Source organism: Jaculus jaculus, chromosome 3, assembly GCF_020740685.1.
Source record: "Jaculus jaculus isolate mJacJac1 chromosome 3, mJacJac1.mat.Y.cur, whole genome shotgun sequence".
NCBI classification, from domain to species: domain Eukaryota; kingdom Metazoa; phylum Chordata; class Mammalia; order Rodentia; family Dipodidae; genus Jaculus; species Jaculus jaculus.
Window position 1 is genome coordinate 62,761,332 of NC_059104.1, and position 27,017 is coordinate 62,788,348.

At 41.2% G+C, this 27,017-nt stretch overlaps 1 protein-coding gene across 11 annotated transcripts in view; it reads right to left on the bottom strand.

Annotated features, from left to right (window-relative positions):
• The window catches only part of Enox1 (ecto-NOX disulfide-thiol exchanger 1), a 674,222-nt gene that overhangs the window by 60,242 nt on the left and 586,963 nt on the right, over positions 1 to 27,017 (bottom strand). For all 11 annotated transcript variants that reach the window (XM_045145349.1, XM_045145350.1, XM_045145345.1 and 8 more), the window contains 2 exons: positions 11,317 to 11,424; positions 7,268 to 7,324 (listed from right to left, as the gene is read on the bottom strand). In XM_045145349.1, the coding sequence (XP_045001284.1) occupies positions 7,268 to 7,324; positions 11,317 to 11,424 (165 nt within the window). The remainder of the gene's footprint in view (positions 1 to 7,267; positions 7,325 to 11,316; positions 11,425 to 27,017) is intronic.

Below are 27,017 nucleotides of genomic sequence, written 5' to 3' on the forward strand. Positions count from 1 at the left end.
CCAAGTCATGGCTGTATGTTGGTATAGCTATCTTGTGTTGAAGGTTTGGAGCTTACTGGTAATGGCTTGGCCATAATAGGAAATGGAAACTAAATTTTCTGTTTGGGGTTAGAACTTATCTAGTTCTTTCAATTAATTGCTTCTCATTTTCACTTACTGTCTGGATACAGTAGCCAAGCCTCACTGGGGGGTGGCTTGGCTCCATGAGCCTTGGTCTGAGGCGTGCACAGAGCACAGCCTCTATGGTCCCCAGGCATGAGGAAGACCGGCGTGACGTCCACAGCACACAGCTCCAAATAGCATATCTAAGTATTGTTCTTCTAAATTATTTATGAAATATATGTGATTGCCTCTCTCTTCAAAGTCTGAATATGCCTCCTCCAGAGCTCTCTTCCTCCCCTGTTGAGGAACTCAGCATGCTCTCTCTGAGGTAATATCCAGTTAGCATTGTGGGCTATTTATTTTATTCCTTGCCAAGTAGTGGTTGAGCTTTAATCTTTTTAAAGAATCGGTGGGTCTCCTTCTATTTCTAAATTCCAATCCAGCACAAAACTTCTTCATTTATAAAGTGCTTAAATGATGGATGAATTAACCAATACATTGTTACAGCACATTCACTGCATGCTATTTAGGACAGAAAAAACAAATAATGTTTTAAAGTCCCACAGCAGAAATGATACAATAAACTAGAGTACATTGGGGGCATGAAATATTAGGCAGTCATTAAAAATCCTATCAAGAAAACATAGTTAATAACAGGGCATGCTCATGATTCATACAGGAAAAACAGGCTATAAAACTGTGTACATGGCATGGTACCTGTCCTGTAAAAAAATGAATTCACATGTGCACAAGCACCAATGGAGAAAGCAAGAAGCAGAAACACTAACTTTTGAGTACAAAATTGCAGGTGGTTGTTTCTTTCTTTATATTTTTTGGTATTTCCAAATTTTCTCTAAGAAGAAAATGGCACTGTAAGATAGAAGTATTTCTGCTTATTTATATGCATAGGTAGAGGCTCTATAAAAATTATCAATCTTTCATTCTAAACAGTTGCATTTGTTTTTACAGCAGGTAAGATGGCCATAAATCTCCTTGGGGAAATATACTGCATCTTTAAAATGGAGAGCTTTTGTTCAGACCTCAGCTTTACATTATAGGAATCTATGTCCATGCTTGACCATGTCCCACAATGTTGAGTCTATTCCTTTCTTTGTTTTATCTACATGGCCTGGGAGAAGAAGGTGTTTTCAGTTCTCTAAACTCAACTTGTCAGTGTCACTAAATGTGTCCATATCCTGATACACACTCTAGATCCAGCGCTAGGCCCAACATAGCATAGGTACAGCCTCATCTCTCCCACTTCACTGGTCTCCCCAGTGAACAGAAACTGAGGACTATGGAAATCACTATAAAGCATTTAATATTCTAATTAATAAAAGCAAATAAAAAGTTTTGTGGCTCCTGTTTAACATGCAGAGCTAAAAAGATATGGTCTGACAGTGCAATAGGCACTTTCATCCTCTGACTCTACATTCAGCTCCAGGCTCTAACTATGGAGGTGATATGCTTGGGCAGGAAATGTCTCTTCCATGTGGAACAGAAGCAAGGGCGGCCCCTGTATAACTGGTTCTCCCCATACTCAACAGCAGTGCCCTGTCTTCCTTCCTAGGAGTGCTGTGGGCAGGCAGGGGTGTACCAATGGGTGTCTCTTTTCATCACCGACCTTCTCAAGGATGCTGCGGTGCAATGTGCATGTTTGTCCAAGTGAGTTACAGAGTTCGCAGTGTACAGCAAGTCCCATGGTTCACTGACAGCAGAAAATGTGGTGAAGCAGCTAAAAGAGGACTTCTGGGGTGGAGAGTGGGGCAGGGAGTGATCAGGAGGACCACAGAGGTAGGAGCCAGTTTGGATGTGTGAGCAGGGTCAGATCCACAGGGTATAGGGAATGCTCATCTGCAAAATCTATCTTCTCTATTTCAGGCATCTATATACAGTAAGGTAACCCAGGGCACCTCCAGGCATGGACTGTCTCAACCTGGAGGTGAGACAAAGTGGCTACTCTTTGTCCAGTGAACTTTGTGGGGGTTAAAGCTATCTATGTGTCATTCATCGTGCCTCACTCCTCCAAGCCCTGTAGCCCTTCCAGTAAAGGTATTGACTCCACAGTTACCTCAAGCCCATCATTCCCACAGTGATACTGATTTGAAAGCAGAGATGCCTGATAGAGACAATATGACAGGCAAGATTGGGAAGGGCAGAGCACAAGAACAGGAAGTGAACTCCATGGTGAGGGGTGCACAGTGCCTGGCCTGCAAAGCTTATACATACTAACCCTGTCAGTACTGCACAGCATGGCAAAATAGCCCCAAGGACGCAGGTCTGGCTATTCATTCAGTGTACTACTGATGAGGGGTGCAGGGACAATAAATGGCAGAATCAGTCAAAGTTGAAATAGCACCCAAATCTGCATCTAACCCTCTATTAATTCCCTCAATCAATATTTGTGGGCTGAGTAAAAGAGGGATGGAAAAGTATGTGGAAAGACAAACTGAGTGGCTTCACAGGCCGAGGGCAGTATGAGATGTCCAGAAAGTAGCTGTGAGAATAAAAATAAAGAGGAAGATGGAAGAGCTGAGGTATTTTGTGCCTGTGAAAATGTCTGCTAAGCTTGGTCCTCATTAGAACTTTGACAGAACCATGGCACGGAAGAGGAAAATTTCTCCTCTGTTCTTGTCTTGATGGTTGGTCCTTTTCCTAGTTCAAGACCATGGTTCCTAAGGCCAGGCTGCTCATGGTGATGGGAAGAAAGGATCAGGCCAAGCCTGGGTTGTTTTCCTGGAGACTGTGATCCCATTTTTCCAACATTTCACCTTTTATAGTACACAGCACATGTTCTGGAAGAAAGCCATACTCTGAAAGCAGGCAAAGCGCTGGGCACCTCAGAACCTCCCTCATATACATCATTAAAATATATAGTTAATGAGAGCTTGCTGTCACTGTGTGCTAACGTGGAAGAATGTTCCTCACACAATATCTCTTCCATACGCTCCTAACATCTTTAGTGTGACAGATTTAAAGACAGCTTCAGGATTTATGCTCTTAAGGAGACGATGGGAAAAACTGAAGTCTTTTCTTCTTTTGTATTTTTGTTTTATTGTTGGGTAGTGTTCTGTTTGACAGCTATAACTTTCAGTATCACCCATTAAACCTCTTTACCGATTGCAAATGATTTCATTAACCCCTTCATGAGAGTGTGGACTGTGTAAATAGATGGATATAGGGTGGCAGAAACAAAGATGCATGGGAAGACATGCCTGGAAAACGTGTAGACCAAGTTGTGCTGTGCACTGCAGACGTCAGCAGCAGTGTGTTATATACATGCTTCTCACACTCTCCCACCCCTCCCACCTGCGCTTTTCAAACTAATACATAGTAGGATTGAAGGACATGATACTACTGTGAAGAAGGTCATCAGAAATGATGCAAGATGAGGACAGATACTTTATTCTTTTGATTTCTGTTATACAGAAGTCCTAGAGACTGGGGCAGTTACTCAGCAGGCCTAGGGATTAAAAGACAGCTTAGAAACAGAGATCAAAAGGAAGTATATAGCTTTGCTTTTTAGGAAGTAAAAAATGAGAGTGGAATAATGGAAATCCTTAGAGGAACTGGGGTGAATTTTAGTTTTAAATCTAGGCACATATAAAAAAAGTTGGACTGTCCCTCTGTCATTAATATATTCATTTCCAAACCAGAAGCACTATAGAAAATCAGCAAGTGTGAGCTGAAACTGTGCAAGTCCTCTTGGAGAGAAAGGGCTTTGCAATCGACCTGCTTCTGACTACAACTGTTTAAAATTATCGTAGGGACAACCTAACAGATATTTTGATATGCGGCGTGTCTTTTTAAGTGCATGTCCATTTTTAGGTTTCAAGACTGCTGGACCAGTCATTGACCAAATTCTGTTGGTCTTCAGTAAAGCATAAAAGCAACAGAAAAATAATGGTAACATGCCATAAGCTGGATGAATTGAGACTAAAGGAGAGTGAAAAGGACAAGCCCCAAGATACCCTGTAGTGGATCTCATCATGCACTGGAAGTGTGTAATCGCCACACTGACACTCTCAATTATAAGCAGGACCCAGATGTCTGAAGTTCCCTGCCATACAATGGGACCCAGCTACTAATATGCAGCATCCCCCAGGAGCAAATAAGAAAGATGCAACCAAAGTTGAAGGGTGTGGTAATTACAACATTATTTATAATAGTAGAACACTTAAAGTTAGATGCCTGCCACGGGCATGTGGTTTAATGATTTCATATCATATGTACAAAGTTATGGCATTAAGGGCTGTTTGGTGGCAAGAAAATACTCAGGATTTAAAGAGAAATCAAAAAGCTAAAAAACTACCATTTCCAGCTGGGCATGGTGGTGCACGCCTTTAATCCCAGCACTAGGGAGGTAGAGGTAGGAGGATTGCCATGAATTTGAGGCCATCCTGAGACTCCATAGTGAATTCCACGTCAGACTGGGCTAGAGTGAGACCCTACCTCGAAAAACCAAACCAAACAAAAAAACCTACCATTTCCCATGAGCATACCTAGCTATGCCAAAATCAGTCCACTGTAGAGCTATTAGTAAATGATAATGGGTAAAACTCCTGGGTGTATAAAATTACAGTGAAAAATATCCATCTGTCTGAGCCAAAGCCTCTGGTTCTGTGGTCGGCATTGATACCCATCCTGCTGGCTGAGGTCCTTCCACACACCACCAATATGATGCAAAACAGAGACCCACAGGGGTTGAGAGTGTGCTAGGTCAGGTGTGCATGCATGTGGTTCCCTAAACATGTACAGGAAGGTGAAGCTCCTACGAGGCAGTGACTTGCCTCAGTCACATGACTTTCAGTGATCACATTGGATGCATGCTCTTGAGTTCTGGATTGAAATCCTTTTCTCTTCCAAGAAACCCAGGGCTAGTGGGCATTCTAGATGAGGTGGACACTTCTTTCAGACATTAAAAACATCTCCACAAAGGAGATGTCTAATGCATGCTCCCCACTGTTTGTTTTCACATAGCTGGAGTCCAGAGTAGAGGTAACGGGGAAACTGCCAAAAGGAGACAAAATTTCAGACAGAAAAGAGAAGGGCAAGTGAATAGCCTACCTGCAGGCTGGCTCCTGACAACTGAGGAAAGGAGTGAAAACAAGCCCAGTCTTACAGATGGGGAGGCGGCCACAGACGTGACTGGCAGGGACTGCTGGGTTCTGTCACCACCCAGACAGTTCTTGGTCCAGGTGTGGCCCTTTGTCTACTTTGCCAGAATCCCATGTCTCAATTGTCAGTTCTCTGAGCTGATTGCAATATCTCCCTCAGGAATCCTAGACAGATACCTTTCAAGTCTAAAAACATTTCTCCGGAAGAGACATAATCCATAAAAGCTGCTTTCTACTATTCTTTGTCCAGTTAATAATAAATAAGTGACATTTTCAAGGGCCTAAGGGCTAGATGTCCTGCTAAGTCTCTTTAAATGCATCATTTCATTTAATCCAATCAGCAGCTGAGTTTATGACATTTGACTCAGACCCTCAGAATTTCAAAGTGCTCCCATGTTGATTATCTCATTTGCTTTTTACAGGAATACTGAAGGAAGGAAAGGAAGTAAATATCCCACTTTACAGGTCAGGAAACTGAGGCACACTGCATTTCATTTAGTTCATTGGCTTGGACAGCAGCTTCCTTGGAAGGCACAGAGGGACCAGCTCTGAGTGTAACAGGTATGAAAGCTTTGGTTTAGAATGTTTCCCTATAAGACCAGATTATGGACTAGGCATGGAAGACAAACTCTACACATGTGACAGCATTGCCTATGGGAAGAGTACCCTGTGACAGCTTCCCCCAGCTCTCCATCCTATCCATTCATCAAAGCCTAGCCCTCATGGATTCAAAAAGCCTGTTTTGATTACTCAGCATGAAAAGTTGACAATAACCACAGCTTTAGGTTTTCCAGGGCCTTGGCTCACTATTCCATCATGACAAGCCTTTAAGAGGAGATTTGCCTCTCTTTTTGCCAATGAGGAAAATGAAACTCATGAGGTTATGCAACTTATCAAGCTGCCAATGAATAAGCAGGAAAGGTCTGGGTTTCTGAAAGCACGCCATCGAGCTGTGGCGTCCTTTGAACACACCGTATTCTGCCGACAGCTTGTGCTCACTCCTCAGCTTGAGTGTAAGTTCCTTGGGAGCAGATAGCATGGCTCACTGGAATCCCTTCCTGTCTCTACTGGAACTTAGCAAAGCACTATGACCACATTGGGTCCTCAAGACACAGCCTATGTTAAAAAGCTGTTGGGTAGGAATAGTAATCCTAAAGAGGGTTTTCTTTTTTCTTTTCTTTTTTTTTTTTACTGATGATTATTAGGCTCTCTGCTGTATATAATTAAAACAAAAGTGAACATGAAATATATTATTTCTTCTGGCTCTAGCTTAATCAGGCATTCATGAATATGTCTGATTCTGTGCTTTGTGAAAAGAACTGCTAAGTAAGCATTTCCTATGATGAAGCTAATCAAACACATACAGATATCAGAATTCTTTAAAGACAAAAACAAAGCTATCAAACACATGGGAAGACAATGATCTATAGACTATAATATTCCATCTGAGACTATGGAACATCTAACGTACAACTTTCTGGCATTTGGATAGTCAATGATCAAGGAGAAAGAAGTCATGTACTAGCTGGGATTTGGCACCATTATACCTTACGATTTGTCAAGAAGAGAGATCTATCACACTAGTATATGTAATCTAAACAGAAGAGAAACACAGCTTTAAGGGCTATTTTTGTAGAAATGAGGTGCTATGAGACCTCTTTAACATGTCAGTCATTTAATTATCATCTTCATTGACAGGCAAGCATAATAAAAACACAAGTTATATACAACGTCTTAGCCTGTTGGGTTCCATCCCATTTGTCCCTGCAATATATTATTACCTTCTATTATTGGAATATGAGAGAATCAAGCAAAGTCTCTGGGATTAGAATTTTTCATGGAGATTATTTCAAGTATTTCTAAGTTGATTTTTGGTGGACTAATCTAACAAACAATCTACCACATTTCATTGTCAAAATCTATGTAATAGTCTCAAGCTACTGAGAAGCAGGGCTTCTGTTTTCCTCTCTGTTTCAAATCATGTGCCACATCCTCAGGGTTCAACTGACATCCAGCACGAAGGGCAAACACCAGATTGTGGTACCTACATTTGCATCCTCGTGGCTGTGGCCATTCGTCTCCACTAATTCCTTGGTACCTTTTAACTGCAAAATCAAAAGAAAGAAAGAAAAAAACAACAAAAAAGAATAAGCAAGCATATCTGCAAAGTATAAATCATCTTGTTAACTTAGATTTATCTGCGGTTGTACTTTGCAAAACTTCCAATGAAGAAAGACAGATGGAGCATATAATTACAATGAATCTTATTGAAACCAGTTTGAGACCAATATTTTATGAAGCCTGGGGGCTGGCAAAAACGATAATGAATCTTGATCATTATTTTTTAAATAATAAGATTAGAAAGCAGTTCCATAGGCATAAAATGTATAAAATTGGTTCTTAAGAATAATAAATGATTCCATTTCCTAGTTGGATTGCCATTAATTTAAACCCTGCAGTGTTTGCAAGTTGCCAGCAGCTAAATGGTGTGATACAAACGACCACTAGTGACTGATGGGCGCTGAGCCACTTGCACATGCAGCAACCCTCCGGTGCATGTCCTCCCAGAGAGAGAGAGCAGGTCTGAATGCTGACATTCCTGATATAACAGAAGACACTTTGCTTCTTCCAAGAGAACAACTGGGAAAACATTCCCTTGGTCACAGGCACATTAAAAGAAAGCTCTTTTTCAAATGTTTGAAAATGCACACATACTCTCTCTCAGAAGGCTTGGGAGCAATCAGTTATCAGGAGAGTTCATGAAACCTTCAGCTGGCAGGCCAGCCCACCGACTCAGAGCAGATGTTTGGTGGCAAGGGAAAATGACAAGAGTGAGCTGGCCTGGCAGCTGCTGGGCATTTTCTTCCTGGATTGTGACACTCAGGAAGCAGCATCTCCATTTGCCTTTTACTGCCTAAGAGAAGGTGATCAGTGGGAAGTCATTTCAAGCTGAAAGAAAATGTCCTGCCAAGTGTGTCTCTGATTCCAAGCACTGGTTCTCTGGGCCTATTTGTAGATAATAAAATGAAAGAATCTTGTGTTTTTTCAAGGCAGTCTTAAACTCTCACAAGAAAGCCCCCCCCCCCATGCCAAGAGAGGGCTTTTGCACCAAGAATGGCAATGGGAGGAATTTGAGGATGGGGCAGCTGGTTATAGGCCAGAGGCTCTTTGGCTCACTGTCACATCAACTCAGTCATCAGCAACAGTAAACATGGCTGCTCTTCCTTGGAGTACATCACTGACGCTTGCAGGTATAATGAGGCCAAGGGAGTGTGGGCAATGTATGGTACATGCGGATAGGAAAAGGTGCACCACATTGATAGGAATATCAGTTGTAATGTACCAGAAGAATATCAAAGTATTATCTTTTCCTAGCTGAAAGGTTTTTTTTTTTTAATTATCAAATTTCCCTTCTTCTTTCTCTTCAACATCTCACTGCATTTTAGTCAGTAACTTCACTTCCATAGTCAGAATGGCATTAGCTCAGAAGAAGGCTCTTGTCTTCACAGAAGAAAAGGGCTCTGTACAAGTGTGGTCCACCTGTGCATGTTTACCAGCACACACATGCCAGATGCTTTCTTTATCCAGGTTACCCTAATCCAGTCTGGTTGGCCCATGTCAGTTACCCCAGCTGGCCTCTCTGCACGACAACCCCCTTACTCTCCTTCCCACCTCCTGTCTGCTGGTGTCCCCTTGCTGCTCTCTTCTGCCGGAACTTTCCCAGGCAACTCCTCCTCCAGGCTCTCTCCCTGCAGCTGCAGCTCAGGGACCTGCTGTTTGCATCCACAGCCTCTCCCTACTTCCTCATCTTGCTGCTCCTCTCCCCCAGCCAGCGCTGAACATCCTCCAACCACTGAGGAGAGTGGGCTGGTGAATAAGCTCCAGCTACAGGATGCTCCTGTCACTGCCAAGCACAGGAAAGTAAGAGAAGGTGGTGTTGGAGGCTCCAAGGTATGCTGCATCTCAGCAAACAAGCCTGGAGCACTCAGAGAATAACTCAGCCTTTCCTGTCATGAGTAGGACCCACAGGGGAGGACAAGCCCTTAAGACTCAACCTTTTTTGTCAGGATTCCCATCCTGTGTCAGTTGCTTTCAGTAGCTCAACTATTCAGAAAAGAAAGCCTGAGGGAGAGGTCTTGTTAAGGCCATATCTATGCAGGCACTGGCATGCGGTTTATACATGTCACTACTCTATATAAATCCAAAGAAAGCTTCCTAAGACGGTGCTCATGTAGGCAAGAGGTGTGTTTCTCAGCAGGTCTAGGATGGGCAGGGCTGCCCAGAGATGGAATTGCACACACAGTGCCTCCTGCAAGGATGACCATGAGCAGCAGGCAAGGCACTCTCAGCTGAGTATTGGCAGTGGTGCACAAATGCCCTGGACTGCTGTGTCTCACCACCTTTTTGAGGCTCATGAAGCTTTGCTTGAGCCATTTCATTTTAAATTAACACTGCAGATGGAAAAATCACTTCCTTCTCAGTCATATTTTCTAGTTTTAATAATTATAGCTGTTCTGTACTGTCTTCGCATCCTTCCTTTTAGCTAATGGAAAATGAAGTGTAATGTTCCACCAATGCCTCTGTACACTTTGTTCTCTAAAAATGCATACCACATTGAGTCTTGTACATTCTGTACCACTCAGTCTTTTTATACGTGGGCTTAGGCTTATAGTCAAAAAACATATTTGAGTCATTTAGAGAAAAAGAGATTCATGCCTACCTGCACCAGTTAATGCTATCTAAAAATAATAAAAAACCAAACAATAACAAAAATACCAAAAATAAAAATAAAAATTGAGAAACAGAGAACAGAAAGTAGCAGAAGCCCAAAGCTATGTCTGCCTGATCAGGATCACATTTGGATCACATCAGCTCTACTACTGGAATATCAAGGTGGTGGTGGCAGGGGGTGATTTCAGGTCTCCAGGGCAGTAGCGTGCCTTTCATCCACTAGTTTTCAGCTCAAATGAATATATCTGAACTCATGCAGGTTCAGCCTCAAAGTAAGTTACTGAATGTACACTAAACATATAAAGGTAATTGTTATATTGTAAGACATTTCTTTCAAAGCTATAAAATTTTATAAACTAACATCTTCACTTTTCCCTCATGTGTTACTTCTCAAATCACTTGCCAGGTGACTGAGTCCCAGCTGACTGGACATACTCTTCTTCTACTTCATATTTTCTAAAACATCACTGTATGTGTGTGTGTGTATGTATATATATATATATATATGTATATATATATACACATACATACACACACACACACACATATGTATAGTGGTAATACACACATGCTTAATTAAGCTTCTTGTAATCTCATGACTATATTTGAGTGAAAATTTGAAGACAATCTACCTTTGGCTAGAGTGCGAGGGTTACTATCTCTGACCCCCTCATCCCCTGTCTAATTATATTTATTACATTGTTGGCAGTAAGGGAAGGCCAGAAATTGAAAGCATTTCCAGGGCTCTCTGGCTCCTCCAGGACAAAGGAGCTTGGATTTCACTTGCTGCCTGCAGAGTGATCCATCTTAGCCTGCTGTAAGACAATCCTCTCCCATCCACTTATCAACGTCAGGCCATGCTTCTGTATCACAGAAAGGCAGAACAAAGTGATCAGCTGTTACAGGCTTCATCTGAGAGGTTTGCTGCTCACCATGGACAGATAAGTGTCCTGATGCACAAGGACGATAGCTTTTTAATGCCACTATGAATCAGTCGTTATTCATGTGTCTGCAAGAGTACCATGGATTATACTAAACTCATTTTCCTCACTCTTTGACTTAAGAGGAAACTTGCTGCTTACTTTGAAATATAGCTGCACTGCTGTATAGTTTAAAACTTTATCAGAAAGCCTTTATCTTCTGGAAGAAATAGTCATACAACATGGGTGGGCTTGGGTAGTCTAGGTACATGGGTGAACACAGAGATGTTGGGAATCCTAAGTTACACATAGCAAAACTGCTAGAAGGTTGGACAGGGCAAGACTGATTATTCTGCAGATTGCCTTCCGTCATGTTTGTGTGGGTGACATGCTAGGGAGTGTGCCAGGATGTCTGGACTGATTAAAGTGGTTTTCCATTCACTTACTTGCTCCTGGAGGACTTTCAGCAGTGCTTGTGTGTGGGACTGCTCTTCCTTCGCTTGCTCCAGTTCTGACTTTTTGCTGTTTAACTCTTCCTGGATGGTCAGCAATTGCTGTGAAGGTAAAGGACATTTGGCATAAGAAGGCTTAGAAGCCTGGTGACTGGAAGATATTCAAAATATCTGCGAAATGACAATGAACATTTTATTTTGGGACAAAGTAGCAGACTGCCTGTGATACTGATGTTTTAGTATTTGTGAAGGCACCATTATATTCTCTGAGTATGTGTTAAAAAAGAAGGAGGAGGAGGGGGAGGAAGAGAAAGAAGAGGAGGTTAGTAAATAACATATTGACAGATGAAGAAACCAAATCATTAAAAAAAAAAAAAAACAGTCTCCTTGTCCAATTTGACATTGTTTGCACATTAAAGCAAAGCTCACTTTACAGCAGCTCCTCCAAGCTGCTCCACCAAGTGGTAGGGACCACAAAAGATTGTTTTACTTTCTCTGTTATGACAGCAATATTTTATTAGATCAGCAGGATGAAGCCCAAACTGCAATCAATATATCAGCTAAGAAAACTGCTGATATAAGCTGTCAAAACACTGAGCTATGACCCATACCACTATTTTTAAGCAGAGCCACTGAAAGGATTTTGTAAGCCTTGAGCTTTCCTTGCCTTTTCAACTGTAACTCATCTGGAGTCTTACTTTGTCTGCATGAAGCTCAGAGCCGCCGCCCAGAGCTGACTCTAAGGCTTCTATGTTAATGTGTACACAGGCTAGGGAATGTATTCAAGAGCTTCAAATAAAGCCCTGGAAGCAGTGACACAAAGCCTGTGACAAAGGACCAGTTTGAAGAAACAGAGCATGTTCCCTGTACATGCTGAATGCCAATCACTTGAGTGATTACAGTATCTAAATTTTTATTTGAATGTCTTTTTCTAAAAGACTTATGGTGCTGTTGCTTAGTATATTGTCTTTTATGGAACATTGCCATATTTCTTAGTGTTTACTATGTTTTCAATAAGTGTTACATTTTTAGGATTCATCTATGCCAACATTTTATATATCTAACCTATTGCTTTTGATGACTGCAAAATACTCTGTGGTGTAAATGAACCCAATTTTATCTAATCTGACTTTCCAGCTAAAGACCTTGTATTTACAGTATCTACAAATGACCACTTTACACAAGGTCATAATGGAATGTGTCAACACATATTCCCTTATGGTCCTGTGGGAGAATTTGCTCAAGACACACATCCAGCAGTGGAACATCTGGGTCACAGGGCATGTGCAGGAGGTAATGTGTCCAAATGAACACACAGGATGGCTGTGATGTCCACTCACCAACAAGTGATATATAAACACTGCTTTGCCCACATCCACATGAGGCCCGTGAGGCAGGTTTCCCATTCTTGCTGGATATAAGAGTCCTCATCTGTAGAGACTCCTGATCGTTCTCACCCTGTGATCATGAGCAGCTCACTGTATGTCTGGGGGCTCTATTTAAACTTTTCTTTTTTTTAAGAAAATATTTATCTGAGTGACACACACACACACACACACACACACACACACACAGAGAGAGAGAGAGAGAGAGAGAGAGAGAGAGAGAGAGAGAGAGAGAGAGAATGGGAGCACCATAGCTTCTAGCTACTGCAAATAAAATCCAGGCGCATGTGCCAACCTGTGCATCTGGCTTTACTTGGGTCCTAGGGAATTGAATCTGGGTCTTTAGGCTTCACAGCCAAGTGCCTTAACTGTGAAGCCAATGCTTCTGCCCATATACTTCTGTTCTCAAAAGAACAGCCAAGGGCCATGTTGGTTCTTAATTCTCACTACACTTATCTGAGGAGCTTTAAAAATACTGCTCTTTGGACCTCACCAAAGCCTAATTAACTCTGAAGAATGAGAGGGGCGACCCAGGCATTGACTATTTTTCTAAGCTCCCTTAATATGTAAACCAGGGAGGAAAACCACTTCAGTGCTGGTTACTCTTCAGTCCGCTACAGTGCGGCTTCAGTCCCCAGCACACTGCTTCGACTGTTCTCATACCACCAATGCCTCTCTAATTGCCAGCCCCTATGTTGGGCTCCTTTCTTCTTGCCATGATCTCTACAGTGATCTCTATGGCCCCAGCTGCATGGCACATGCACGGGTGCTGTAGATGCTGAGTTTTCAGGCTCTTCTCACTGTGTACCCACTAGACCTTACCTTTCAAATAGTGCCTGTTAGCACATGCTCGTCCCACAGGCCCCACCCTTATCCCTGGTACTCTCCCCTCACAACCCTGCCCATTGCTTTACCCCTCTCCACCTTGTCTTTGCTGTCACTGAAACCACCACCTCTTCTCTGGATGCTGCTGGAACCCATGACGTCTACCTTGCACTTTCACAAGAATTAAAGAATTCTTTGGCTTAGAAGTTCTGTTGGTTTCCCAGCCCTCACAGATGAAATCCCAGCCATTAATCTCATCCCTCCCCAGCTATGGTTGCAGCTCTCATATTTTATTACAAGCTTGCAAGAATTATGCCTATTCAATCTTTAAGGCCTAATTTAAACATTGCTTTGGACTAAGACCAGCCTATACCACATCTTTGTGCAACTGCAGAGAACCCCAACTTTTAGACAGACACAACTGCTCACCACAGCAAATGCTTGGGTGTCACATACATTCCCACTCACCTCTTTGGCCCTGTGTCCTGGTTAAGGCCAAAGGCTACACAGTTAAATGCAGTAGCCTTGTTTCTTCTTCACTGGACATATCCTGAGCCTAAAGAGGTGGCTCAGTTGGCTTGCCGTAAAGCATGAGGATCTGAGAGTTATTCCCAAACATAAAAGGCCAGGCATAGTGCAACTATAATCCCAACTCTAGAGAGGCAGTGGCCAGCTATTATAGCCTAACTGTTGAGCTTCAGACCAATGACAGACCCTGCTTCAAAAGTGGGAGGCATTCCTGAGGATGATATCTGAGGCTGCCCTCTAGTCTCTACATACATGTGTGTATATATTTGTGTGCACCCATGTCTACACACTGCGTGTGTACACACATATAAAAAAGACATCCTGTAAACATCCATGTAGCATCAGCTGATGTTTCTTCTTTATTTCCAAAACACATTTCACATATATCTCCTTAACTAGATGGCAGCCATCAAAGTGAGGGTCAATTATTTAATTTATCCAGCACAGAGTAGTTAAAAAGGGAATGCATGGGGCTGGAGAGGTGGCTTAGCGGTTAAGCGCTTGCCTGTGAAGCCTAAGGACCCCAGTTCGAGGCTCGATTCCCCAGGTCCCATGTTAGCCAGATGCACAAGGGGGCGCACGCGTCTGGAGTTCGTTTGCAGAGGCTGGAAGCCCTGGCGCGCCCATTCTCTCTCTCTCCCTCTATCTGTCTTTCTCTCTGTGTCTGTCGCTCTCCAATAAATTTAAAAAAAAAAGGGGGGAATGCATGAATGAACCCAATGAATGCTTGCTTTGATTTCCCCACTTCTATGTGATTAAATCATGACTGAGCAAAGAGCAACAACAAAAACTGCGTATGGCTCCATCACTGGATAACTTAGTGTTCTAGGCATATAGATACATAAAACCTTCAGAGGAAAAGAACAACTCCAGTCAAGGCATTTTGATTCATTGCTCTAGCACTTCTGGATATCCTTCTCAATCTGGAGAATATTTCTTAAAAGGTTAAATAATTCAAAGCAGTGAATTTATAATTCTGTAAACTTATTCACTCTGTCTTGCCAAAAAAAATTTTGGAGGAAAAAAACAAAACCAACATTCAGTTTTGTACATTCTAAAAAATTAATGCTTTCTTTTGTTTTTCTTTTGTTTGTATAAACTCGTGAATCTAATATCTAATATTTATGTATTCCAAACACTGGTGATTCAAGATTGCTCTGCTTCATTTGCCTAGAGGCCCTATAAAAACAAGTGAGATGGTTCCTAGACAATTTAAGTTAGTCTTTTTTGGTCCTTTTTATTGAAATTTATGAGACTGTATGCTTTTCTTTCTAGTTTGAATTTTTAAGTGCTAACGTGTCTCAATTACAGACATGCACCGACAGCTAGAACTTAATCAGAAGTGTCTCCTGGTTGGACTGGCTGACTGCAGCATAATTATAATTTAACATTGGAAAGTACAGCATTAAACAGATGCACTATTACATTCTTTAGTGGTTACAACTGAGTGTGTTTCAATTAGACAATTACCCATATGCCAATCAAGTGTAAACACTCTGGAGGACAACAAGCAGGTAAATAAATGTTACACCTGACATGTCCTGATATTTCTAGGCCACTGATTTAATAGGATCATTTGTAATGCTCTTTGGAGATGGAGACTTCAGTGTGTAATGGGTCTTTCTTTCTGACAAATTTAAGAGCATTACAAATGTTATTTGGAGTCCCAGAATAAGTGAGGTCACATTTCCCTTTATACAGATGGGAAAAATCATAGGCACACAGGGGTTGAGTCATGTATCCAAGGTCACACTGTCTAGAAGACCTACCACTTGTACAACTCAATTTTTCTGTCTCAAACTGTGATTTCTATCTTGGCAACCACTGTGCACTGACAATTTTACATGAAAATCAGGACATGTCAAACTTAGAATTCTCCTAGTAACGTCTTATACCTAGGTACTCACTGTTCCCTCTTATGAGCTAGCCTGTGGGAGACATGCTATTGTAAATACATCAAGGAATATGGTGGGGGGTTTAATGTTTCTTTAAAAACTGTAAGTCCTTCCTTATAATTTTGTTTGTTTGTTTCTTCTCTTTTCTTTCTTTCTTTTTTTTTTGCACATGTATGTGCAGGTACACAGAGGTCAATGTTGGGTCTCTTCCTCAGTTATCCTCAGGGCCTCTTATTGGCACCAGTTTGGGTAGGCTACCTGCCCAGAAAGCCCAGGGATCCTCCTTCCTTGACCGCCCACCCCCGCAACTGCTGATTACAGAGACATGCTGCCATGCTCAGCTTCTCTGTAGCTGCTGGGAATGTCAACTCTGGTTCTTCTGCTTGTATGGCAAGCACTTTATTAACTCAGGCATCTCCCCAGAGTCTGTCTCTGAAATCTTAGAATTTTATTAACCAAAGCAGTGTTTTAGAGAGTCAATAGCTTATATATGAAAAGCTGGTAATGATAGTATACATACCCTATATGAAATATTCCAACATTGCACTGTAAGCTGACATAGTGATAATTCTGGAGAATTCTGGAGGAGTATGTAGTTGGACAATGGAGGTGATAGTTGGTGTAAAATAGCCAAGATCATAAAGCAGAATGCTGATGTTGCGTCTTCCATGTTGGCAGGAGTGAGCTTCCCTTTTAAATTCAGGTTGGCAGCAGGTCAGGTGAGCCTATGACACCAGCTGGAGCTATACTGACAGTGAATGACTCATTGGCTCATTTCTCTACTTCCTTTCCTCCCTCACCCATTCTATCCTGCATTTGTTTTGAGATTTCACCAGGGCTTATCTCTATGTTCACTTCTAATATCCTTTAACTCACTGCTTCAATCAACCCTTTCTACTTTCTACTGGGCTGAACAATTTGGAAGTTACAGAGGAAAAATCCTTAAGAACTGTTGTAGTCAGCTTCATGTTCCTGGGATGAACAACCAAATCAGGCACAGTTTATTGGAGGAAGGGGTTTATTTTAAGCTTAAAGATCCAGACCATCTTACATTGTAAATTTTATTTGGTCCAACTTCAAACATCCCCCATAGTCTTTACCAACTTTAAGGTTGTCTCTTAATAGCAAGTTCTGTCAAATCAAAACAAGTTATATACTTCCAACATATAATGGCAGAGTAAACATTTCCAGTGCTATAGGGTATAACAAGAAGAGACTAGACCAATGTAAAATCATTAACCATCAGGAAAACATCAAACATCTGCAGTTCAAGTCGAACATTCATATCCAGACACTAATGATATTCTCAGGATTTTCCAATTTTGCCCCTCCACCTGGGCTGAGTAGCCAGGGAAAACATTCATCCTGAGCCAATGGCACTCCATGGTAGTCTTTATACAGTCCTAGTACTTCTAAAACATCTTCAGTTCTCTATTGCAAAACATGGTCCATCCTACAATGGCCTCATTGTTCCCTTTATCAGGGACATCACAACCTGCCTCAGCAGTGGCTCCTGAAACCATGTGCACTTACTTCATGACCTGCTTTCATGCATGTTTCATGCTTACAAAATGAATATCAGGTGTGTAAGACATAGCCATTATGTTAATTCAGGGAGGAAATAAATCCTGACCTTGAAGAGCAGGTTATCTCCTTTCAAATAATCTCCTTTGAAAAAAAAATGCATTTTTACCCTTCAGCCTTTCCTGGGTGGTATCACCTCAGACATCTTTTCCATTGTTTCAATGTAAAGTACTGGAAAAATCCTTAATAATAGCAGCTTTAGCAACCAGTCTCTGTGCCTTAAACTTCCTTAAAATTTTCCAACCAGTCTCTGTGCCAGCAACCTCAAACTCCTTAAGTTTTTCCTTAGCCCTTTTCATCTACTGTTATCCTTGACCTGGACATATCTTTCCAGGCTCCCTACATCCTATACCCCTCTATCTTGTTTTGATTCAAGCTTCAGATTGCTGAAGAATGGCAGTCTCAGATCCTGCTGATGAAGTCAGTCAATATGATTCTGTTTTCCATCTAATTATGAGAATGCTGAGCCAATTTCCAATTATTAGGGAAAGCCAGGATGCACAGGATGACAGCCTAAGAGCAAGGTTTTGCTGAAAGGCAAGCACACTGAGTAGTGTTTCTGACAAAGGAGAGAAAACTTGCTCTGAGGAATGACTAGAATTTACTATGTAGTACCTACAGTTACTTTTTTTGTACAAATAAATAAATAAATAAATAAATAATGAAATTTAACTAGCTTGAGTTTTCTCATTGCAGGTGGTGGTAAGACTACTCAAGATCTATTCTAGTTGGAAATGTCATCTGCTTCTTCCCTGGGATGAAAATATACTTCAATTTATGCCAGGTATGAGGTGAAACAAGCCCATGGCCCTGCATATTAATCCTTGAGCTTCTCTCTCTGCCTCGGGCACAGTGACCCCTGGGGGAGAGACATCTCCTGGAAAGAACTCCTCATTCAGATGACTGATAACAGGACTGCTGGATCATAGAAATGAAATTGTGTTCAGAGCTAATATCCTATTACACCAGGATATACATATTTAATTCCTTGGGTCTTTCCTCATAAATCAATTCCTCCAGGCCCTTAATCTCATCAATATCTTTTCTGATATTGAATTTTAAATGCCATTCTCATTGCTAGGCAGAAAAGCAATTCCTGTTCTTGGTAGGATCAGGCTTTATTTCCAGTCCAGGGGTGCCTGGGGCAGTCTGCTGTCTCCTGACCCTGCTGTGAAGACTCTGATGTTAGTCAGAGCTGAACAGCCCTCTGATAGGCTTGCTCCCAGGTTCATGATCTTAACTTTTCAGAAGCAGAGCTCTGGCAGGCCTGCACTTAGACCCTGAGAATAATGGATGTACCTTTTAGGTAAAGCAGTATTGTATTTTTAAAACATGATAAAAGTCACCAAAGGTCCATTAATATCATAACGCATCAGCAATTCTATGTAAAACCAATGGTAAAATATTCCTTCACAAAAATCTTTTGATCTAAATTCTAAATAATTGTTCCCAGTACTGTTCAAATTTAATAATACATGTGTAATCTTCAAATTAGTACATTCCATTGCTGGGTCACAGATATATTTTATGTTGTCATGATATGCTCTCTTAACCCACCCTTGAACCTACTCACACACATGGACACACATGGGGACTCAGCTCCACATTTGTTTTGATTAAAACTCATTTGAACCTGCATTAGATAGTATCTCCAACCCTATAGCATGCATTTCAGTAGTAAATTCAAAATGAAAAATAGTAGTATAGTTACTACAAAGAATCACTTCAAGAAACATTTTGCTCAAAATTGAAAATGAGATAGAAAAAAAAAATGATTTGTAGTGTTTCAGATGGAAAATGTAAACTTTAGCTCACAGGCCAAACATTTTTTTTATTGAATTTTTGTATTAAAAAGTAGAAATGTTTTATTTTGAGATCATTTGCTTTGAAACTGAAAAAGCAATAAAATATTACATCTATATTATAAGCAGTAGTTACTGTGCCTACCTATGGACTGAAGAGATGTCTCAGCAATTAAAAGCATCTCCTGTGTAAGCACGTGGGCCTGAGATCTGAGAAACCACTCATGTTTGATACCCAGGACCCACATAGCTAACCCCAGTCCTATGGGGAGGAGAGACTCATCACCAGAGCTAGTGAAAAGCAGCAAGCTCCAGGATCAGGAAGAGCTTCATGCTCAAATAAGAAAGGTGGAAGAGGGATGGCGCAGGACACCACCTGGCAACTGGTGAGTGCCCGAGGTACTGCATGGGCACATACTTGTGCTATACCATACCCACACCATTCCACAAACTCCTGTGCACGCATGAAAAAAAGTAAAAATTAAAAAACCAAATCCACTTATTACTTAGATGATAATTATTTATATTTAGTATTGTGTTAATTACAAAATCAAATCAAAGTTCAAGTTGTTAGGTAGATAACGAAAACTACTGAATAGCTGCTGTTTTTACCTTCATTATACTGTATGCTATTTTAAAACAATTCCTTAGCTGTGTATCCTTCCTAACCATTGATGATCCATTTCATTTTATGATTACCACTGAAAACAATACCATGTAGAGTGGGGTAAGATTTTTAAATGATCTTTTCCCCTTGTTGAACTGTGCCAGGCACACCACTACTGACTACTGGGAGAAGCCCAGCACCTCAGACGGGAAGAGCACGACCCTGGCCTAGTGGGCTAGGAGCTGCCAGGAACTGCCTTCAGCAGATGTGGTTTGAAAGACCATTTTATTTTCTTGAATAGGGCCTTGGGAGGGCCTTGGCGAGGCTTATATGAATGACAGATCATCTTGGCTTTTATATAACCCATGGAGTTATCAGTCATGACATCCTATATCCCGATAAGGCCACTTGATTCTGAAAAGAACTGTAGCCTAGGATTAACAAAAAGGCAAGTCAGCTCCATGCCAGCATTTCAGAAGAATCCAGTTCATTGCTGATTCACTGTGCAGCCTTGAACAAGCCTCTTTACAACTCTGATCTCTTTCCCTTATCTTTCTACCTTCAAAACTGCCTTAGAGGAACGAATTACAATTGCAAAACAACATACCAATTGATTTCCTAAACACCGAATACAGAAGAAAACAGACGCAAAAGTCGTCTTGAAGTTTCTGAAACCCATTTTCTCTTTTGTGGGTGATTTCTCTCCATAGTATAATTTTGGGGTCAGCTCAGCTTCCTGTGTTTTCACTTTCCCCCACGTTATAGAAACAATACTTACTAGTGGGATATTGTGAGAGTAAAGAGCATCTATTAAGTATGTGAGGTTCCTTTAATGGCAAAAGGTACCGAATTAAATAAAAGTGCTGCCATTATCCTCTTTGCAGAAACGGAGGGGAAGACCCAGCAAGGTCAAGTGACTTTTAACTAGCATGAGTGGGCATTAGTGGAGATTGAAAATTGGTATTCAAAAGGAAAGGTCTGTTGACTGTTCCACTCTAGCTATCCTGGTTGCTTTCCTCCAGCCAATTTTCAAAACACAGGCCTGATAACCTAAATGGATGCCAGTCACACTATTCACAAGAGAAGGTATCAAATGCCTGGCTGAAGTAGGGTAAATATCAGTGCTAGTCTCTCCTTTGCCTGTGCTGGCGATTCCTGTACAAATGATAATGAAATCTGATGAGATTTATTTACTTATCACTTTGGTTTTTTTTTCTGCAATTGCATGAAACAGTTATCACCCCAAACTCTGAGCACATGTACACTGCTAATGTAGAAATTTAAGTTATCAGCCTGCTGCTGTCCAGCCAGGTTGGCCCATTTACTTCAATTAAACAAGGGCCTGACTGAAAAGCTGTGTCTTTCAATGTGTCTCTAAAGGCCAAGAGAAGTTGTGCCTTGTAGCATTTACAGCTCAGTTATAGTCTGTGACGATAGCTAGAAAACCATATATGGGTAACATGAGACTGAAATCCTGCAAGCCTCCTTCGGCGGGGTCTTCTACAAGTGATCTGGGTTTCATTCTGTTTAGTCTCTGGCATGCCAAACTACAAGTCATTCTTGTCAATAAATGACCACCACCACCAGCCTTGGTGCAACTTTATGACCCCAGTTTTTAACTTACAGGGCAGGGAGTAGGGACATGTGCAGAAGTCTCGAGAGCTTTTAGTTGTACTTCTCCAACCCTAATTTTGGGGGCTAAGACTAGGGCATTGCATATGTTACCCAAACAGTCTAATACTGAGTTATATTTCCACTGTTTTTTTTTTTTTTTTTCTTTTTAACTTTGTGTCTTGAAACAAGGTCATGTCAATTTCCCAGGCTGGCTATGAACTTGCTCTGTTACCCAAGTAGGCCCAGGAGAGAACAGCCCCTGAACTTAGTGTTTTGAATTTTTTTTTTTTTTTTTGAGGTAGGGTTTCCCTCTAGTCCAGGCTGACCTTGAATTCACTATGTAGTCTCAGGGTGACTTGGAACTCACAGTGATCCTCCTACCTCTGCCTCCCAAGTGCTGGGGTTAAAGGCATGCACCACCACACCTGGCTAGTATTTTGAATCTTTCTCTGGTCCCAGAACAAGTTTCATAAGTTAGAAATCTCAAAGTAACTAGAACCCCTGCAGATCTCTGAATTTCACCCATTCCCCACTCCAGGATCTGGTGAGAGCTACAGCAGACAAGACCCCTGTTCTGCAAGTTGCTTTTAGCCACCTGCAGCTGGTCCTGTTGCAGCTAGTTGGCCTCTGGATTATTTTAGATTTGCTTGGCTTTAACTGCAGTTTTTTTTGTTTTTTTTTTTGTTGTTGTTGTTGTTTGTTTGTTTGGAGACAAGATCTCATTCATGCTGGGCTTGACTAACTATACAACTCAGTCTAACCTCAAACTTGAGATTTTTCTGCCTTAGCCTGCTGAATGCCACCACTCCTGGCTGAAATATAAACATAGGAAAAATACCAGTAGCAACATAAAACTTCAACAAACAATCTTAATAGCTATATTCACAAATGAGATTGATCTGAACACTGCACAACCTTGTTCTATCTACTATTGAGCACATGAGCCTTATGAATTAGCTAGGATATGCTCCTTCTCTTTTGTGTTCTATTAGGGAATTTGTAAAAGATTTGTCAAACTTATCCTTGAACATGCGTAGAACCTACCTAACAAAGCAATTTGAGTCTGTCACTTTAATACAAAATTTAAGATGCTAAATCAATTTTTGTAAATAAGATCAGTTAGATTTTCAACATTCTGCAATTCAATATTGATAAGGTACTTTTTCCTACAGGAATTTGTCTTCATCATCTACATTTAAAAATGTGTCAGAAATGTATATTTGCTATTCTCATAGCTTTTTTCTCTGTTGTATCTATGAATATAACATGGTTTTCATATAGGTTGTACTTTTTCTCAAACAGTACCACTGAAAATTTTCTACTTGATTAATCTTTTCAAATAAGCAATATGCGGCTTATCTTTTTGATAACAGATAAAACAAGGTTGTGGGGGTGCTCACTGTGGCAATTTTTGTTCTAACGTATATCTTTCCTTCTTCGAGTTTATTCTTTATAAATGTAAGTTACATGTTTACCTCATTGGTTCCAGTTTTCTTTTCCTAAAATAAACATTTAAGGTTTTAAAGTGTTCTTATAAGTTTGGTCTTAAATGTTTCATGCAAGTTCTGATATGTTGCATGTAAATTAGCTCTAAACATGTTTAAGTTACAATTCTAGTTACTTTTTAGAGTCAAAAGCATAGATATGTGCTTTAACTTTCAAAATATGCAGTATACATTTTAGTTCTCTTTTTTGTACTGATTCCTCATAGCTTTGTTGTAGTCAAGAAATGAGTAGTAACTCATTGGACATTTATTAGAATTACTTTTCAGGATTATGTTTTCTAACTATTCCATACAAAGAGAACAATTTTCTGAACATGCTCTTCAAATTAAGCTTATAATGGCTGAGTGCTGTGGATATTCTGAGTTGGTGGCAGCAAGAGGAACTAGGAACAGCAGAGCTATTAAGAGAAATGTCCCTATATACCAATGTCGTTGAGGGTCGCTCACCTAAAGATTGGGTTTGACATGTTCTATATTATCTTTCAATACCCCTTGTGGTACAACTTTGGTGTCAACATTAGAGAAAATGACTAGGAAGAAATGTTAAGTGCTGCTTGGAGACTTCTCAGTTGCTCTTTCTGAGCTCTGGCTTCGTCCTTGTTATACATGAAACAAGTACAACGATACCCAGGACCCATCAAGGCTCTGAAAGCATTTGTGTAGAAAGATTTGTTGGAACAGGATCACTTGTGGTCATGCACATACATATGTAGGATCAATGTTGATCCCATGGCCTATGTCTCATGACCATAGCTGTTGTTCAGAGCTCCAGAGTACCACTAGCCATCCTGGAGGCAGCGTATGACTGGCCCAGGACAGGAAGCTCTGAGTCATCTTTACTCTCAGCAGACTTCCCAGAAATCCTGTCCTGCTCATGCCTTGGGATGAGTTGTTATTTATCTGAGGATGAGTAGGACAAGCAGCAGACTAGGAAACTGACTTACAGCGCTCCGTCACTGAGGGGAAAAGGTTTACTGACTCAATTTAGTTCTGTTATCCATTCATTTATTCAGACAGTAGTTGGATATGAATTGCTGATTAGCCTTAGAAGACCTGCCTAAGTACCAGAATCAGCTTCACTTCTACTTAAATTAATCTCAGAAGACAATGAGAAACCAACACCTATGAATGAGGGGAAATTTGAGCCCCTGTGTCTGAATACACAGAGGCAGGAGCTAAGAGATGTAGAAGGGAAGGACTCTCAGGACACAGGTAGGCAGGAAATTGGAGGATTGGAGATGGGCTGAGGCAGTGGGAGGGGCAGTGTTAGCCCAGTGACTTAAGATTTCAATTTGACCTAAACTATGCAATAAAAGGAATGATTTGGAGGTGCATTAATGCTTCTCCTCACTTTAACTTTCTCTGTGTGGCGCTGCTATTGCTGTAGCCACAGTGGTTTCTTTAAAGGCCATCCCGAGTTTTATATCTAAAGCAAAATTCTCATTACTATAACAATTCTAGCGTTTTCTGTGTGGGCGTGTGTGTGTGTGTGTGTGTGTGTGTGTGTGTGTGTGTGTGTGTGTGTGTATTACTGCACATGCACATTTGCGGGTGTACACATGTGTGCATGCAGGCATGCATGTGCCACAGTGCATGTGTGGAAGTCAGAGGAAACCTTTCAGGTAGGTCCACAGTACAGATCATAGAAGCAGAGTTTCTCTCTCTGGATTCTCCTTCTGTTCTTGTTTGTTTTGTTTTGTTTTTCTTGGGCTCACCACTCCATAAACTTTTGGGAATTTTTCTTCTCTCTGCCTCTCATCTCACAGTCAACTTCAGCATGATGCTGGGATTAAAGAAACCCAGCAGAGTTTCTTGATTTTCACATGGGGTCTATGGGTAAAACTCAGCTACTCCAGTTTGAGTGGTGAGTGCTTTATCCACTGAGCCATCTCTCTAATACAAATTACCTTATTTTTGATCATTTGTTTACTTTACTCTGTGGGTTATATAGGCAAATGTATATATTAATTTCACAGGAAAAATGGCCAATAAATTGTGTATTTCAAGAGTATCTGAACAGCAGGTTGAAAAGACCAGCTTCAAGAAGCCAAGCTTGGAAGCCCTTAAATCCTCTGGCAATTCTCTTAACCAATCCTGGTGCAGATTACTGATGGTGAATACCCATTTTTTCCCTTCTCTCCAAATGATAAGTAGGTAGATAATTGGGAGAAAAATTAAATTCCAAACGGACACTCACAAGACAGCTGTTTTGTGGAGCTTACAGTTAGGCTATCCCTAAGACCTTCCTGACATGATTCTGAGGAAACATCACTAAGGAAGGAATAGATATGACAAAGAAAAGATGAGAAGATGAAGAGAGGATTACTGAAGAACACACTGTGTTGTGCCACTTTGTGCTGAAGGGATAGGAAGTAAATAATACAGGTTGAATGAGGGATTTACTCAGAATGAAATGTAAGCCATGCTGGAATAGTCAACATGTGACACTACTTTCTAGGAAACCCAATCAGGCTGAGCTCCTGAGTGCTGCCTGTCTTTGAATAAAGAGATGGTGATAAGCCAAGAAATGAGCTGTGGATGTAAAGGAAGATAAAGGCAAAGAGGAACAACAGAGAGAAGGAAACAAAGATCTGAAAAGCCATGTAATACTCCTTCCTTGAAAATCTTTAACAAAAACTCAAACATCCCTGTGTTGCATCCCCCAGGACTTTCAGAAAATAAGACTAGTGTTAGCTGTTTCCTAAAAGCATAAGGAAGGAGAGAATGAGAATGAATAAGAAGATGACAACTGGAGAGAAAATGAATGACTTGAAGAAGTAGCATCCAGACAAGACCTTCATGATGCTGGTGTTTTCCATGATCGATTGAGAGATTTGGGTGGTCTATAAAAGCAAAGGCCAGATTGGGCAGTAACTCTGCTTAAGTTTCCCCTGATGACTATTCAGGGTGCTTTGTTAAACAGAGGAGAAAACATAGTCTTTAAATAACCATCTAACATCTTGGAACTGAATTCCCAATTCCATACTTTGGTTACAGTTGCAGAAACTTTAACTGACTATGTCTGGCTATCCCATTGGTCAATATTTAATCATGATTAACACAGTATATGTACACAGAGAAAAAGACTGAAAGGACTTATGCAAATGCTAACAGCAATTATACTCGGTAGTGACACTAAACAATGTTTCTTTTTATGTGCTTCTTTTATGTTTCCAAGTGTTCTGCCTTTAGCATATGTTTTTGTGCATAATAAAAAAGTAAAAACTAAAACGACCTTAACTGGGGAAAATGGAAACCCCCATCTCTATTTTTCATTTTCCATGTAGCCTCTGCTCAAACAGCACACTTGTCTCTGACTTCTCCTCCTCCTCCTTTGTTTCCACATGTCCCCCAGCCCCTCTCTTGGCCTTCTTTCCTTATGAGAAAGAAATTGGCCAGTCTCCCTAATCCTCCTTTTGCTGCTGTCAACCAGCTGCATAGAGGACTTCTGAAACCTGCTGCCTGCCCACCCCGAGCCTGGTCTCTGAGGTGGACAACTGCACCTGTGGCTGGGGGCAGGATGTCTGATGTGGTGGTTTGATTCAGGTGACCCCCTACCCCATAAACTTAGGTGTTCTGAATGCTAAGTTCCCAGCTGATGGAGATTTGGGAATTGACACCTCCTGGAGGCAGTGTATTGTTGGGGGTGGGCTTATGGGTTTTATAGCCACTGTCCCCTTGCCAGTGTTTGGCATACTCTCCTGTTGCTGTTGTCCACCTTACGTTGGCCAGGGGATGATGTCCACACTCTGCTCATGCCATTGTTTTTCCCCGTCATCATGGAGCTTCCCCTCAAGTCTGTAAGCCAAAATAAACATTTTTCCCCCCACAGGCTGCTCTTGGTTGGGTGATTTCTGCCAGCAATGTGAACCAGACTGCAACACCTGCTATATGCAGGTATCTATGGTGCCAGCAGGTTCAGGGATTAAAAGGGAATGAGTTGGGCTGCT